The sequence below is a fragment of the Lissotriton helveticus genome, chromosome 9 (genome assembly GCF_964261635.1).
Source record: "Lissotriton helveticus chromosome 9, aLisHel1.1, whole genome shotgun sequence".
Classification (NCBI taxonomy): domain Eukaryota; kingdom Metazoa; phylum Chordata; class Amphibia; order Caudata; family Salamandridae; genus Lissotriton; species Lissotriton helveticus.
In genome coordinates, this window is record NC_136070.1 from 524,444,886 (window position 1) to 524,462,552 (window position 17,667).

The window sequence follows — 17,667 nt, forward strand, 5'->3', positions numbered from 1 at the left end:
AACTTCTCACATCATGTCAGTTCCCTAAACTCTGTTGTGAGCAGCGCTAGGAAAGGGCGCCACAGTTTGGGGAACTCAGAACTCCTACCCGCTAGAGTGAGATACAGCTTTTCCATCCCCAACACAGTCCAAAGTCTCTGTAGCCATCCGGAATGTGGAGGAGGCTGGGGGGAGCGCCAGTGTGCAAGTATATTCTGGGTAGCCGCTTCCAGGGCGATTGCAATCAGGCACCCTTTCCGTGACTTAGCCGGATACATAAGCGGGTTGGGTAAGCCCAGGAGGATATAGGCCGGGAAGCGTGGAAGTTGTGTGTCTAGATGCGAGTCTACGGCGTCTAAAATGTAGGACCAGTACGATTGGATTCGGCTGCAGCCCCATTGGAATGTTCCAATGTGCCCACCTCCCCCACATTCCTTCCAACACAGGGCGCTCTGGCGGGGGTCGAACTGGTGGAGTCGTTCCGGTGTGTAGTACCAGTAAGTCACTACTTTAGTCAGTGGCCTGCGTGATATGCTGAGTGCCTGGCCCTATAATAAATACTATCCCATTCCTTATGAGTGAGAGTGCGGCCTAAGCCCCTTTCCCGACGCGCTCGCCCTGCGTTATATGTGTGTACAGTGGTGAGCAGTAGATGCTTGTAAAGATCTGAAATGAGTTTCTTGTCGCCAGATCGAGTGATAAGCCACTTCTCGTATGCAGTTAGTAATCGCTGAGCCCCAGGCCTGACTTGTGGTTTGAGAGCCCAGTGTCTTAGTTGTAGATAGGACAGCCTCTCTGTTTCTGGGATACCGTAATCTGTCCGGAGACGTGGAAATGGGATATTTCCTTCTAGGTCAAATAAGTGACCCAACGCTCTGCAAGGGGTGGGGCGCCAGTGTGTGAAGGCCTTGGCAACAGTACCCGGGTGGAACTTTGGGTTATTAAATAGTGGAGTGAGTGGGGAGGGGGACGACGTCAACTCATGGGTAATGGCAGTGCGATCCCATGCTTCCATCATGGTGCTTGTAATGTGAGAGGCATAAAGCTTGGGTGGTCTGTGCGCTCTATTAAGGAAGGGGATACCCTGTAGGGGCGTACCGGCAACTGCTTGATCCTGAAACAGCCAATGTTTCTCGGATTCGAGACGGCTCCACTCCACTAGGTAGCGGAGCTGGGAGGCGTAAAAGTAGAGCTGCAGATCAGGAACCCCGACGCCGCCTCGCTCCGGAGGCAAAATTGCTATGGCATGCTTAAACCTGGGTTTGCGGCCCTGCCAGATGAATTGCGCTAAGTCTGAATGGGTTTGTTGGATCCAGCCTGTAGGGGGACGCAGGGGAAGCGTCTGGAAAAGATAAAGAATCTGAGGAAGTATGGTCATCTTGGTGACTGCTATTCTGCCCAGTCAGGAGAGTGTGTGGTGTTTCCAACGGTCGAGCTCCTGGCGGATGTGGGTACAAAGCTTCCCATAATTGACAGCGACGGTGGCGGGGATGGTTGCACCCAATTGCACTCCCAGGTATGGAATGGTGGAAGTGAAGCACTGTATCGAGTGTTCGTCGCGAATGTGAGCCAGAGTGTCCGGTGCGAGTGAAATGTCGAGGGCGGTAGATTTATCCATATTAATCTTGAACCCGGAGGCCCGCGCAAAGCTGTGTAACACAACGAAGAGAGCCCTCAGTGTCTGGATCGGGTTAGAGAGGGAGAGCAGAATATCGTCTGCGTACAGGCTAATGGTATGGGTATCGCCACCGAATTGAATCCCGGCAATGACAGGGTGCTGCCGGATTCGCCGTGCCAGTGTCTCCATGTAAAGCGCGAAGAGGAGGGGAGAAAGAGGACACCCCTGCCTTATACCTCTGCTTATGGGGAATCGGGACGATGTCTGGGCGTTCACACGGACTGTCGCATTAGGTGAGCAGTAACAGTTAAGTATTTGTGTGCACAATTTGTCCCCAAAACCAAATTTCGACAGAACTTGCTCCAGGTAGGGCCAGTGCACCCTGTCAAAGGCCTTCTCTACGTCCATGGCCAGGAGCATATCCTCCCCCTGAGTGCGGGAGGTCTTTTCAATAAGGTGTAGTACCCTCTTGGTGTTATCGTTGTTCTGTCTCTGGTGTATGAACCCCGCCTGATCCGGTTCAATGAGCTGGGGCATATCCATGTTTCTTTTTATGATTATCCATCAACATAATCCTAACAAGGCAAGATATATGCTGAAACTTATCTTTGGCCATTTAACAAATGTGAAATACGTTGGTCTTTGGCTGCGACACACTTCAGTTTATCATCTTACTTCGACCCTTTGATTTGAATCGCTGAAGCTAGAACATGGGTTTTTTATTTTTGGCTTCTCACCCTCCTCTGTGTTTCTTCCAGCCAGGTTAAATAACTGTTTCCATTGCATGCATTATGAGCTGCATGTTTGCAGTTTATTAATCTAGGCAGCCATGTGACGACACTGAAATTGAGTATGTTGGAACTCTGAAGGGCATCAAAGAGATTTGTAGATGTCATCAGAACCTAGACACTTAAAAAGTAACAATTTACCAAATTGGATGAAGATACGCAAAAAGTTACAATTCACAAAATTGGATTATAGATTAAGTGTAAAAGCTCATTAGAACCCAGTAACAATTTAGTGGTGAAAGCCCAGAAAAATGACAAACATGCTAACCTGTATGACTAATTCCAAGTATATTACTTATCATGTACAACACTATTACTGTCACTATGACAACGTGATGGGTGTAAATCTCTATATTTATGTGTATGTTTACAGTTCCTTAAGGACACCAAATGTTGGTTGGGGTAAATCATCTCACTCACTCACCCTTTGAGATATCATACTTCTGGGGACTGAAGGTAGGGAACGGTCACATAACGGAGAATTATATTACAGGGAACAAAGAGAAGCTTAATAAAAAAAAGTGGTAAAATATGAAAAGAGGGACTTGGAAGAGCAGAATAACACCTTTTCAGAGTAGTTATGTTTGACTCTTAATGGCACAGTTGGAAAATTTGAGGAGTGTGAACAACAGCTTCGAAGCAGGTGAAAACAGCAATATTTTGCATTCATCTTACCCATACTGTATTTTCTTTTTTTTGTTTTCAGAAACGATTTGTGAGCCACAGCCTCTTCCCAAAAAGATGGACTCTCAGTTATTGTTAAACCAGGTAAGTGGTGTTTACTTTTAGGGCCCCTTATCATGCCGCCAGTTGTGATTTTATTATATTGTTTGTGAAGTGTTGAGCATGTCCAGCTGTGGGACTTTTAAGTTACCTTCAGATGTTGTCCACTTGTACCCAGCCTTATTCGTATGGTTGCTAAACAGTGTCTCTTTCAGCTGGTTATGTTTATTCAGAAAGTACTTGTGGAATACACTGTCATGTTATGTGACAAGGTATAGCTTGCTTAGTTTGTACGTGGAAGGGAAGTTTTGAGTTTGTGTAACATTTAGTGTTCTAATGGATTGTTTTATCGAGTGTCTGATTCAGTATTGACACCAGCCTCAACTTCAGAGTCCTCATTTGGTAGTGTTTACTACCGGTGTGGCGAAACCATTGAGGTTCATTGTTGAGTCAGTCATGTTCTGCTTTGTTGGCACACTCTTATCTCCTATAATAAGCACAAACTCCAGTTTTATAGCCTTTTTTTCTGACGTAAAATGCATCTAATCTTTTCAGCAGCGTTCAATACCATCCCACACTCTATTAGATATCCAGAGATCTGCCCTCAACTGCCTGGTGGACTTCCTCAAAGATAGGGTCCAAACAGTTTCTATGGGTACATTACACTCCAGCACCATCACCATAGACAAGGGAGTTCCGCAGCACTCCTCCTTAAGCCCTACACTTTTTAACATGTATGTTGCTCTCTTAGCCCAACCAGTTAACCCTTTGGGTTTGAGACATTTTCATACTCAGATGACACCCAGTTGGTCATCTCATTTGGGCAGGACATGAAGAATATCAAACATGCATAAGAGAGATTGCCATCTGGATGTCCCTCAAGACATGACAGAGATTCTACTGTTTGGCAAAGCTCAGCTCTACTGAAAGGAGGATTGGTGGATGGCAAACTTGGTCTTTCCCCTTTGCCCAGCTGAACCACAAGAAAGCTATGCATACCCATAGATGACTATCTATGCGGTATGCTATCTAATATGATCCTCCCTATGTGGAATCTGCTTTGGTACCGTGCGTCTCCTCAAGAAAATCTTTCTGTGGCTTCCGCTGAGCTCATGTCTCTCATTCAGGCCCTAATCATTATTGGCATAGACTATGGCAATGCCCTGTTCCTCGCCTCAAATGAATATTTTCTGTCAAAACTGCAAGTGATCCAAAACACTGCTGCCGGTATAGGAAACAACCTGCTGCCATGAACTCCATCAGTCCCCGTACTCAGAGCCCTACACTGAATCCCCATCCGTAAGAGAGCACTATTCAAACTGATTTGCCTGACTTAGAAAGCCTTGTCAGGCTCTGGCCCAAAGTACCGTCGGAACAGACTCACTCCTTTATGTCCCAAACAGAAAGCTGCAATCAAGCAATCAATTGCTACTATGTCCACGGCACATTCGCACTGCTATACATGGAGGCAGAGCTTTTTCCCATCTTGGCGCACTTCACTGGAACAAACTTCCTCTGTTCATCCGTGAGTGTCCTGAATTGAAAAAACACCCTCCGATCTGTCTGTTTTAATGCTGCCTCTTCCCCAGGGCCTGTCTTTCAAGCGCCAGGATGTCCCTCGGGGGACGAGACATGTGCTATATCAAGATTCAAATGACATGCGATCTAAAATGTTAAGCTTTCATTTTGTACTGAAATAACTCAATGTTCTATTTCCGCTGGACATAATCAAAGTATAAAAGTACTCATTTAATTATATCATCGCTGTTATTGTGCCTGAGGGTCGGTCACAAAACGAGTCAAGCCTTTGTTATGTTTATGGTTCCATGAACTGGAAACTGAAAATGTGCATGGTTTATAGTGTCAAGAGAATGCCCAGTTACTCCTCATCTGCTGCACACAAATTCTATAGCGAATCCCGATTTCTTTTTTTTATGTAACTTCTGATGTTTCTTCTCTTTTCTGTCTCCTCAACAATACAACACACTTTCACAAAGAGACCACCTTCTTTTCTTATCTCTCTCTCTCTCTCTCTCTCTCTCTCTCTCTCTCTCTCTCTCTCTCTCTCTCTCTCTCCCCCTCCCTCTTCCTCCCTGCTCCACGCAGGCTGGCTCTCCTTGCAAAATGGAGCCCTCATCAGATGCCTAATCCTGATCCTTTAACCCCTTCGCTGCTAGGCCTTTTCCCCTTCTGTGCTGAGGCTTTTTTTGGCGTTTTGGAGTAGTGCGCGCTTAGGCCCTTGTAACTTTTTGACCACATAAGGTATCCACCCCAAATTTGCGTCCTTTTCTTCCAACATCATGTGGATTCTAAAGGCGCCCAGGGTTTGTGGATTCCCTTGGAGGGGGCCCAGAAATTAACCAAAATATAGTGATTTTTTTTGTTTTTTTTAGAAAAATGGGAAAAACGGCCTGCAAATGAAAGCCTCTGGGTGTTTCCCTGAAAATGGTATCACAAAAGGGTTTGTGGGGCTGAAATCTCCATTTTCTCAGCTTTCAGGGAATGACAGACTTTTGTCAGAGAACCGAAATTTTTCACTCAGTTTTGGCATTTTTCTGGGACATAGCCTATTTTTGCTATTTTTAGAGCTTTCCACCTCCTTCCAGTTAATGGTAGAAATGAGTTTGAAAGCAATAATGGATCCTGGAAAGCTTTACATTTTCGAAACGTAGACAAAATTCTGAATTCAGAAAGGGGTCATTTGTCTAAATCCATGAAGGTTTCGTTATAGAAACTAACAGTTAGATATTGGAATATTTGAAATTTTGTTGAAAAAAACAGCCTTTTGTCTCAACGTTTTCACCTATAACTTTTTCTAATTTTGACAGCTCTTGGAAAGCAATATACCGTTACATCCGTTAGACCTTCCTGGTTGTGGGGATATATAGGACTTGTAGTTTCACCAAGAACCCGACGAACCCAGATCCAAAAACTGAGCAGCAACTTGCAATGGTATTTTTTCATTTACTGGGTATAGTGCACTTTGTCTTGGAAAATGTATACATGGAATAATCTGTATGAAAGACACCTATGTATTTCTGAATTGGGTACAAATTATAGAGTTCAGAAACAGTATATAATTGCACATTTTCAAAGTTGGGAATACTCATACTAGCATGAGAATTATTGGTCATTTTTCATAAAGATTTTTTTTTTACACAATGTCTTTCATTCAAAGGGAGAAATGCATGAAAGCTCAATTGGTAATAACAGTTGATTTACAAATCTGAATTACCCCAAGTGTCCCGATAAAAACGGTACCTCACTTGTGTGGGTCGGCCTTGTGCCTGCGACAGGAAACGGCGCAAAATGCAACGTGGTCACACCTAAATTTAGCAGTTACAAATTGACCCTTTTTTGGCAAAGTGCCTACCTGTAGTTTTTGCACCCTAGCTCTGCCGGCACCTAGGGAAACCTAGCAAACCTATACATTTTTGAAAAGTAGACACCCAGGGGAATTCAGGATGGGGTGACTCGACTGCCTACCACCAGGTTTTGTTACCCAGAATCCCTTGCAAAGGTAAGATTTTCACAAAATAAACACATTTTCCTCACATTTCTGTGGTGGAAAGTTCTGGAATCTGCGTGGATCAACAAATTTCCACCCACCCAGCGTGCCCCCAGGTCTCCCGAAAAAAATGGTACCTCACTTGCGTGGGTAGGCATAGTGGCTGCGACATGAAACAGCGCAAAACGCAGCATGGTCGCACCTCAATTTCCCAGTGAAATTTAGCACGATTCGGACAAAAAGACTACCTTTTGTTTTTGCGCCGTAGCTCTGCCAGCTCCTAGGGAAACCTAGCAAACCTATACATGTTTGAAAACTAGACACCCAGGGCAATTCAGGATGGGGTGACTCGTCTGCCCACCCCCAGGTTTTGTTACCCAGAATCCCTTGCAAACATAAAAATTTGACCAAAAAAACACATTTTCCTCACATTTCTGTGGTGGAAAGTTCTGGAATCTGCGTGGATCAACAAATTTCCACCCACCCAGCGTGCCCCCAGGTCTCCTGAAAAAAATGGTACCTCACTTGCGTGGGTAGGCATAGTGGCTGCGACATGAAACAGCGCAAAACGCAGCATGGTCGCACCTCAATTTCCCAGTGAAATTTAGCACGATTCGGACAAAAAGACTACCTTTTGTTTTTGCGCCGTAGCTCTGCCAGCACCTAGGGAAACCTAGCAAACCTATACATGTTTGAAAACTAGACACCCAGGGCAATTCAGGATGGGGTGACTCGTCTGCCCACCCCCAGGTTTTGTTACCCAGAATCCCTTGCAAACATAAAAATTTGACCAAAAAAACACATTTTCCTCACATTTCTGTGGTGGAAAGTTCTGGAATCTGCGTGGATCAACAAATTTCCACCCACCCAGCGTTCCCCCAGGTCTCCCAAAAAAAAATGGTACCTCACTTGCGTGGGTAGGCATAGTGGCTGCGACATGAAACAGCGCAAAACGCAGCATGGTCGCACCTCAATTTCCCAGTGAAATTTAGCACGATTCGGACAAAAAGACTACCTTTTGTTTTTGCGCCGTAGCTCTGCCAGCACCTAGGGAAACCTAGCAAACCTATACATTTTTTTTTTTTTTTTAAATTTTTTTTTTTTTTAAAATCTTTATTTTGCACGAAAACAAAAAGGAAACAACGACATTTGCATTCGTTAAGCACAATTGTACATCAATAGCAATTGTCAACCAGTGAAAGGAACTTAACATATCGAGCGTCAGCACCTATCAGTGACTAGATTTGCCATACACTGGAACATGTAGGAAAGACAAGCATAGTGGAAGCATGGCTCAAGGTTGCATCTTATCACAAGTAACTCCCTGAACATGCATTGCTGACATATCCCTTTGAGTTCAACAATACAGAACTGTAAATAAACCATAAAACTTATAACTTAAAAAGAAACGAAGGTCATCATTGAGCACAATATTGCGATTAGCCACATACAGTTGTTCACAGGTTCAGTTACTCAGCATTTCACCCAAGGTAGCGCTGTGTTCTCGCCTCCTCCCGGCCTCCCCCAGTATCGTGTTGGCACACCCTTTGCCACTAGTCCTCGTCCTCCTCAGAGTCCGAGTCCTCACCCTCTGGCAAGGCCTCGCATGGTTCCCCTCTGTATTTGTTCCAGGGCTTCCACACCCCATTCCATTTGCGAGGGCATGCCCTCAATGCATATACTGCTCTTTCCTTCACCATGAGGAGGTCCATGTTTCGTATCCACCCCGCTACCGTCGGCACCTCTGGGGCCCCCCATTTCTGCGCAATGTCCCGCTTGGCCACTGTCACCGCCAGCGTGACCCACAATTGTCCATACCTATTGAGGTCCGTAGGATCCCAGACATTCAGCAGACACTTACGGGGTTCCGGTAGGACAGATACTTTGATGGCCTGTGAGACTGTACGCATAATCTGTCTCCAAAGTTCCCTTATGTGTGGACAGTCCCATAACGTGTGGAGGAGAGTCCCCTCCTCCCCGCAACCCCTGAGGCAGTATGGGTGTGTCGCCCTTTGTATTCTATGCAGCAGAGTTCGGGTATAATAGGTGCGATGTAAAATTTTGAGTTGCACTAGGCGGAATCTGGCCGAAATGCCCACCTCTCGCGGTGAGGCAAGCGCCTCGTTCCACTCCGTCTCATCCATTTCACCCAATTCATCCTCCCATTTTTCTTTAAGTCTCTGTGCGGGATCTGGCAGATTATTAATCAGTTTTTTGTACGTGAGTGAGGTCGCTTTCTGTTCCATAAATTCGGTCAGTAGCCTGTCCTCCAGTGGTGACGATTCTGGGAGTGTGGTGTCTGGTGGGATTGCTTGCAAGAGAGCATGCCTGATCTGTACATAGCGATACGTTTCAGAGGGACCCATGCCGTACATCTGTTGAAGCTGTGGAAAAGGAACCACCGTGCCTCTGTCCCAGAGGTCCCCCACCACTGATATCCCTATGGCATCCCATCTCTCGAACCCTTTACATGTCCGCAGGGCGCCCAGTGTTTTAGTGTCCCATAACGGAGTTAGCCTGGTGATTTTACCCTTCCATCCCAGACGTGACTGCGCCGCATGCCATATTGTCGCCGTGTGAAGCGTTGGGCCAAGCAGGGCCCTCACTTGCGGGTGGTTGTATAGCACTGAAAGCATACCTTCAGTCCCCAGTTGCGACCAGTCCGCCTTATACGCGGGGTCTGCCCGCGAGACGTGTATCCAATGATTAATAACCTTAAGCTGGGACGCCCAGTAGTATAGTTGTAGATCAGGCAGCGCTATTCCCCCCTCGTACCAGCTCCTTACCAATTTACTCTGTGCTATCCGTGCCGGGCCACCACTCCAAAGCAAAGTGGAGACTAATGCCGCGACCTGTCGGAAGTAACGTGGGTTTACCACATAAGGGGAATTTTCGAGCACATACAGAAACCTCGGGAGAGCCATCATTTTATACAGTGCCGCTCGGCCTATGAGGGTCAACGGTAACGCAGCCCAGTATCGGACATCTGCACGCAGGCGCTGCAAGGGCGGCTGCAAATTTTCGGTGGAAAACCGCGCAGCATCGGCAGACACAAAAATACCCAGGTATTTAAAAGAGGTTGTGGTTATCCTAAGGGGACAGGTTCCCGGCAGCACCGGATCCGGGCCCTTGAGTACATAGAGCACAGACTTAGATCAGTTCAGGGTATAGCCCGATGCCCTACCGTTGTTGTCACAAAGAGTCAACAGGGCAGGGACCCCTTCATTCGGTCCGGTCATGTAGATCAGCATATCGTCCGCATATAGGGAGACCTTGTCCTCCCATCCCTCCTCCCAAGCGATTCCCCGGAACAGCGGCGTTGCTCTAAGCAGGACCGCCAACGGCTCCAGTACCAATGCAAACAAAAGGGGCGATAGCGGGCACCCTTGTCTGGTTCCCCGCCCCAGTGGAAAGGTCGACGATATGTGACCGTTTGCAACCACCTGCGCCATCGGCAAGGCGTAGAGCAAGCGGACCCATGCAAGATACTTGGGGCCAAACCCCATTCGGGTCAGAACAGCAAAGAGGTACTCCCACTCCACCAAGTCAAACGCCATTTTTGCGTCTAGGGAAAGTATCACAGCCTGATCCGTGAGAAGATGTGCCCTCGCCAACACCCCATGCACCCTCCGTAAGTTCAGCGCTGTGCTCCTGTGAGGCATGAAGCCTGATTGGTCGGGGTGGATCAGGGCACTCAAATGCTTGGTCAGACGAACGGCCAGAAGTTTCGCCAGGATCTTTGCTTCCGCATTGAGCAAAGAAATGGGGCGGTACGATGCGCAATCCGTTGGTGGTTTAGTGGGTTTGGGAATGGCCACGATAGTGGCTGTGCGTTGGTCGAGCGGAAGCAGAACCGCCTCCACGCTTTCCATGTACATGTCCAAGAGAGGCTTGGCCAGTATCGAGTCCACCGCCTTATACCACTCCACAGGGATACCGTTTGGGCCCAAAGCCTTACCGGATTGTAACGCCTGGATCGCTAACTGGATCTCCCCCTCCGTCAAATCTATATCAAGCTCTTCCCGCGCTTCAGGAGTAAGCACAGGGACAGAAATATGGTCGAGGGACGCCATGGCCTCTTGTTCCGTGACCGTTCGTGTCGGTGTGTAGATCTCCCTGAAGTGGTGCGCTAGGGCTTGTACTATCCGCTCCGGGTGGGTCTGCAGCTGGCCCCTAGCATCATATAATCGTTGTATCCCCCTGTTGCTGCCGCCCCTTTTGTCCAGCCATGCTAACAGCTTCCCCGCCTTATCCCCCACATCATATATTCGTTGTGCGGTGTTCGCGAGGTGCCCCTTAGTGATTGTAGTGAGATGTGCCAGGTGCTGCTGCTGTCGGAGTTGTAACTCATGTGCCGTGGCAGGGGTGGGGTCGGCCATGTGAGCATTATTCGCCGTGTGCAGTGCCAGCTCTAAATTAGCCAGTTCAGCTCTAGATTCCCGTTTATGCCCTGTAATTGCCGATATGGATGCCCCTCGGAAGACCGTTTTATACGCCTCCCACAGCATCGAGGGTGAGGAGACCGAACCCGTGTTCTCACTAAAGTAATGCGTTGTAGTCAATTTAAGTTTTTTCCTAATCCCAGGAACCTGCAGATAGTGGGGATATATTGGATACATCCTAGCACGTTTTCGTTCTTTGGTAGAAAGGTGAAGGGAGAGTGGGGAGTGGTCAGAGATGCCCCTCGGTAGGATGTCTAGCCCTTCTATGGAGCCTAATCCCACCCCTAGAGAGAAAAAGTAGTCAATACGTGAAAGGCTATCGTGGGGGGCTGAGTAGTGCGTGTATTGCTTCTCTGTGGGGTGCAAGTGACGCCATACATCCGTGAGGCCCATGGCATTCAGAAATCCAGGAAGCGTGGCATTTCCCCTCTGGCGGTTCCGTATGGGAAATGTGTCCAGTAGGGGGTCTGTGATAGCATTGAAGTCCCCCCCCAGGATCATAGCACCTTCCGGGAGATCGAGGAGAAACTGCCCAAGAGCCGGCAGCGCTGTAGAATGGAGCGCTGGGGGGATGTACACAGATACCACATTAAAGGACCTCCCCTCCCACTGGCCAGAGAGTGCCGCAAATCGCCCCTGATCGTCTGTCTTGTGGCCAGTGACCAGAAAGGATGAGTTATTCTTAAGTAGTATCCCGGTACCCCTGGATCCCGTGGTGAATTCGGCGTGGACTGCCATGGTGTAGCCACGCCTATTCAGTGCTTTGCATGTGGTCCCCGCTAAATGTGTTTCCTGAAGTAGCACCAGTTCCGATTTATGGCGTTTAATGGTTTGCAGTACCAAACCACGTTTGATTTTGTCCCCCAGTCCCCGAACGTTCCATGTAAGTAGCTTCAGTGGGGGCACCAGTGTCGTTACAGGGGCGTCCTCAGTGGGTGCTACTTGTGTTTGGTGTGCCATTTGTGTTCAATACCCGAGATGCTAACGGGCAACAATGTGGTGGGGCCAGTGTGCGGAACCGCACGCCATGATACCTGGCGTAGATGACTAGTAGTGCAACTGAGTCCTGTACATTCAGAATGATGACCAATTACCTTAACTTTAACTTCAACTGTAACAGTGCAAGTCTGCCCCCCCCACCCCCTCCCTGCTCCCCTGCTCCACGGACGAAATCCCGCCCGCATCCCCAACTTGGCAGAGTGCTTTCGTTCCCTCCCCAATTAGTTTTACTTGCTTGTGGGGTTGGTGAGTCCCCTACAGGCACCGGCCAGAGCCCGCCCTACTCAGTTCCATCGGTCCGAAGTCCCAAGGGCTGTGTCCAAATCAAGATATACTCAGCTCAGGGAATCAACCCACAGTAGGCTGTCCGGAGTCAAACGGATCCCTCTCAAGATCAGATTCCAGTCCCCCGGCTGCACCTCGTTCGGATGTTGGGCTGTCCGCCTGGCGTTCCGGCGTCCTCTCGTTGCGGCGGGCCTGGCGTTCTTTGTGCGGGCGCTGCGGTTTGCCCACCTGCCTCCAGCCATCCAGCCATTCTCGCGCCACCTCAGGCGTGTCAAAAAACCATGTCTTTCCCTCAGCAACAATCCGCAGTTTGGCGGGGAAGAGCATCGAATAGATCAGGCCCCTGTCACGCAGTGTCTTTTTCACTTCATTGAAGGATTTTCTGCGCCTGGCCACCTCGGCCGTGTAGTCCGGGAAAAAGGCCAGAGTAGAGTTTTGGACTTTTACAGGCGGTGCCACCCTGGCTGCCTGCAGGATGGCGTCCCTGTCCCTAAAGTTGAAAAGTCTAGCCAACACCGGCCGTGGTTGAGCTCCTGGTTTGGCCGTACCCCCAGGGACCCGGTGTGCTCTCTCAACGGAGAAGAAGCTGGACAGGCCTTTGGGCTGCAGTTTGGTCTTGACAAGGTCCTCGATGTAGAGGTCCATGGCGCCCTTCCCCTCCGATTCCGGAAGGCCTAAGATGCGGACGTTGTTCCTCCGTGAGCGCCCTTCCTGGTCATCCAGTTTCGCCTGTAGTTGTTTGGTGGTCTTGTCCAGCCGCTCCACCGCCACCTGCAGATCCGAGGTGTCTTCAATGAGTGATTTTGTGACCACCTCCACTTGGGACACCCTCTCAGACATCTTTTTAAAATCCGCTCTCAGTAGGTTCACTTCAGTGGAGATGGTGCCCACCGTTGCCTGGACCTCAGTGAGGGTCTTCATTATGGCCTCCAGTGTGACTTTCCCAGCCCCATTCGCGTCTGCGGACGCACCCGTGGAATGGCGCCCAGGCCCCTGCGATTGTCCACTCTGGGCATAAGCGAATTTATCAAGCTTCGCCTGCGTCGTTGTGTGCCTCGTGTTTTTGCCCGTCATGACGCTGTGTGTAGCGCTGCACCGTCCGATCCGCCTAGCGGGCCCCGGTACAGCCTTTCACCGCTTCCCTGGTCTCTTTGGGCGCGTGCCGTTATCGCAAATGTGAGAGCGCAGGTTGTGACGCACCGCAGCCCCCTGACGCCAGGCCCGCGTCGTAAACTGCTCCGGATTGCTCTGTGTATGCCCCCGTGAGAGCGACCCTCACCTCCGCGGGCACTGCAGTTGGCGGCGATATGGGGCCGAGACTCGCCTCTGGTGGTGTCGGGAGTAGTGGCTCCCTGCAGGTAAAATACGGTTACGCATATGGCGGTGCCCCCTCCACGTGGGTCTCACCTCCGTGTCCTATTCCTGTATGTGCGCTTTGGGTGCAGGCGCTGCCAGGCTATGAGCGCCCCTCCGTCCCCACTCAATTCTGGGCCAGAGTCAAATATGGCGAGTTGCAGGGGGGGGGGGCCGCGCGTTTCCAGGCGTCTCGGCGTGTGCGTGGGGATTAGCCGGTCTCGCAGCCTCAAAATGGCCCCCTCGCGTTGTAAGGATACCTCCTCGTCCTGTCCGCGAAGAGACCTCAGTGCCGCACGGATGGTCAGGCTGTTGCGCTGGTCAGACGCCGCGCCGGTCACGTCTGTCGATCGTAGGGTGCAGGCGCCGGGCAGAGCCGATGTCTTCCCGCCGGGTATGATGGACTTCCGGCCGGGCGCAGCCCGTACTCCAGGCCGGTGCTGCCGGTCAGGCGGAGGCCCCACTTTGCCGTCGCCTAACCCGGCACTTCCCGGCGTCGGATTGTCACCGGGGGCGGCTCAATGTGCGCCGCTTGGTTTCCGGAACCGATTTCACCCCTTCGGGCAGGCTGAAGAACGGATAAGTGGTCGGATATTTATGCGGGCCGGTCAGCCTTACGGAGCTCCCGAGTTAAGCTGCCGCCATGCTCGGCAGTCGGCCACGCCCCTAAACCTATACATTTTTGAAAACTAGACACCCAGGGCAATTCAGGATGGGGTGACTCGTCTGCCCACCCCCAGGTTTTGTTACCCAGAATCCCTTGCAAACATAAAAATTTGACCAAAAAAACACATTTTCCTCACATTTCTGTGGTGGAAAGTTCTGGAATCTGCGTGGATCAACAAATTTCCACCCACCCAGCGTGCCCCCAGGTCTCCCGTAAAAAATGGTACCTCACTTGCGTGGGTAGGCATAGTGGCTGCGACATGAAACAGCGCAAAACGCAGCATGGTCGCACCTCAATTTCCCAGTGAAATTTAGCACGATTCGGACAAAAAGACTACCTTTTGTTTTTGCGCCGTAGCTCTGCCAGCACCTAGGGAAACCTAGCAAACCTATACATTTTTGAAAACTAGACACCCAGGGCAATTCAGGATGGGGTGACTCGTCTGCCCACCCCCAGGTTTTGTTACCCAGAATCCCTTGCAAACATAAAAATTTGACCAAAAAAACACATTTTCCTCACATTTCTGTGGTGGAAAGTTCTGGAATCTGCTTGGATCAACAAATTTCCACCCACCCAGCGTTCCCCCAGGTCTCCCGAAAAAAATGGTACCTCACTTGCGTGGGTAGACATAGTGGCTGCAACAGGAAACGGTTCAAATCGTACGGTGGTGAATTTACATTACCTTATTGCAAAACTACCTTGATTTTGGGGGGGGGGGGCATCTGAGTTTGTGGCCCGGGGCTCGGTGGTATTCTTTGCAAAGTAGCAAACCCAAACAGTTCTGAAAACTAGACACCCGGGGGAGTCCAGGGAGGTATGGCATGCATGGGTCCCCCAATGTTTTCCTACCCAGAACTCTCTGCAAACCTTAAAATTAGGTACAAATTGCACTTTTCCAAACTTTTTGGCGTGGGATCGCCGGGCCGGCAAAAAAGTCATATCACCCTGCGTTCCCCTTGTTCTCCCGAGTAAAAGGATACCTCACTTGTGTGGGTGCCCCAAAGCAGAACACGCCAAAAATGAATTTTGAAAAAAGTAGTTTTTACTCATATTTACGTTTTACAAATTAAGCACCCCAGCCTAAGTCACATGCCTTTGGCCCACCCACACAAGTGAGGTATCATTTTACTCGGGAGAACAAAGGAAACACTGGGTGGTAGGACATTTGTTCCGGCAGCGAGATCCCACCCAAAAAAGTATGGAAAAGTGGGTTTTTTGACCAAAATTTCAGGTTTGCAGGGGTTTCTGGGTAGGAAAACATTGGGGGACCCACGCATGCCATACCACCCTGGACTCCCCCGGGTGTCTAGTTCTCAGAACTGTTTGGGTTTGGTAGTTTCCAAAGATGCCTGCCAAGCCCCGGGCCAAAAGCTCAGGTGACCCCCCTCAAAAAATAAGATTATTTGGCTAAAGGTAATGTTTTCCTCTCCACAGTATGAATTGGGCCTTTTCCTAAAGCAGCCGCTATGCCTACCCACGCAAGTGAGGTACCATTTTTATCGGGAGACCTTGGGGAACGCTGGGTGGGAGGTAATTTGTGTGTGCCCAGTGATGCCACGCTTTCCCACACTAAAACGTGTGAAAAAACTGATTTTTTCCATGCAAAAAATGAGGTTTGCAAGGGATTCTGGGTAAAGGAACGTTGGAGGATCCACGCAAGCCATACCTCCTTGGAAGCCCCCGGGTGTCTACTTTTCAGAAATGTGTGGGATTGGTAGGTTTCCCTAGATGGCTGTCTCGCACGGGGCCAAAAACCCAGGTAACCCCTCTTGCAAAAGCTGGTGGACTTAAGATTTTCACCATTGTTACATTCACCAGCTTTTGCAAGAGGGGTTACCTGGGTTTCTGGCCCCGAGCGAGACAGCCATCTATGGACACCTACCAAACCCACACATTTCTGAAAAGTAGACACCCGGGCGCTTCCAAGGAGGTATGGCTTGCGTGGATCCGCCAACGTTCCTTTACCCAGAATCCCTTGCAAACCTCAATTTTAGCTGAAAAAAATCTATTTTTTCACACATTGTAGTCTGGGAAAGCGTGGCATCACTGGGCTCACACAAATTACCTCCCACCCAGCGTTCCCCCAGGTCTCCCGATAAAAACGGTACCTCACTTGCGTGGGTAGACATAGTGGCTGCAACAGGAAACGGTTCAAATCGTACGGTGGTGAATTTACAATACCTTATTGCAAAACAACCTTGATTTTGGGGGGGGGGGCATCTGAGTTTGTGGCCCGGGGCTCGGTGGTATTCTTTGCAAAGTAGCAAACCCAAACAGTTCTGAAAACTAGACACCCAGGGGAGTCCAGGGAGGTATGGCATGCATGGGTCCCCCAATGTTTTCCTACCCAGAACTCTCTGCAAACCTTAAAATAAGGTAAAAATTGCACTTTTCCAAACTTTTTGGCGTGGGATCACTGGGCCGGCAAAAAAGTCATACCACCCTGCGTTCCCCTTGTTCTCCCGAGTAAAAGGATACCTCACTTGTGTGGGTGCCCCAAAGCAGAACACGCCAAAAATGAATTTTGAAAAAAGTAGTTTTTACTCATATTTACGTTTTACAAATTAAGCACCCCAGCCTAAGTCACATGCCTTTGGCCCACCCACACAAGTGAGGTATCATTTTACTCGGGAGAACAAGGGAAACACTGGGTGGTAGGACATTTGTTCCGGCAGCGAGATCCCACCCAAAAAAGTATGGAAAAGTGGGTTTTTTGACCAAAATCTCAGGTTTGCAGGGGTTTCTGGGTAGGAAAACATTGGGGGACCCACGCATGCCATACCACCCTGGACTCCCCCGGGTGTCTAGTTCTCAGAACTGTTTGGGTTTGGTAGTTTCCAAAGATGCCTGCCAAGCCCCGGGCCAAAAGCTCAGGTGACCCCCTCAAAAAATAAGATTATTTGGCTAAAGGTAATGTTTTCCTCTCCACAGTATGAATTGGGCCTTTTCCTAAAGCAGCCGCTATGCCTACCCACGCAAGTGAGGTACCATTTTTATCGGGAGACCTTGGCGAACGCTGGGTGGGAGGTAATTTGTGTGTGCCCAGTGATGCCACGCTTTACCACACTAAAACGTGTGAAAAAACTGAATTTTTTCCATGCAAAAAATGAGGTTTGCAAGGGATTCTGGGTAAAGGAACGTTGGAGGATCCACGCAAGCCATACCTCCTTGGAAGCCCCCGGGTGTCTACTTTTCAGAAATGTGTGGGATTGGTAGGTTTCCCTAGATGGCTGTCTCGCACGGGGCCAAAAACCCAGGTAACCCCTCTTGCAAAAGCTGGTGGACTTAAGATTTTCACCATTGTT

The 17,667-nt window shown here is 49.4% G+C and overlaps 1 protein-coding gene across 3 annotated transcripts in view; it reads left to right on the forward strand.

Annotated features, from left to right (window-relative positions):
* KIAA0586 (KIAA0586 ortholog) overlaps nt 1-17,667 on the forward strand; it is an 813,007-nt gene that overhangs the window by 116,923 nt on the left and 678,417 nt on the right. For all 3 annotated transcript variants that reach the window (XM_078660379.1, XM_078660377.1, XM_078660378.1), the window contains exon 2: nt 3,092-3,153. In XM_078660379.1, the coding sequence (XP_078516505.1) occupies nt 3,127-3,153 (27 nt within the window). In that variant the 5' untranslated portion in view covers nt 3,092-3,126. The remainder of the gene's footprint in view (nt 1-3,091; nt 3,154-17,667) is intronic.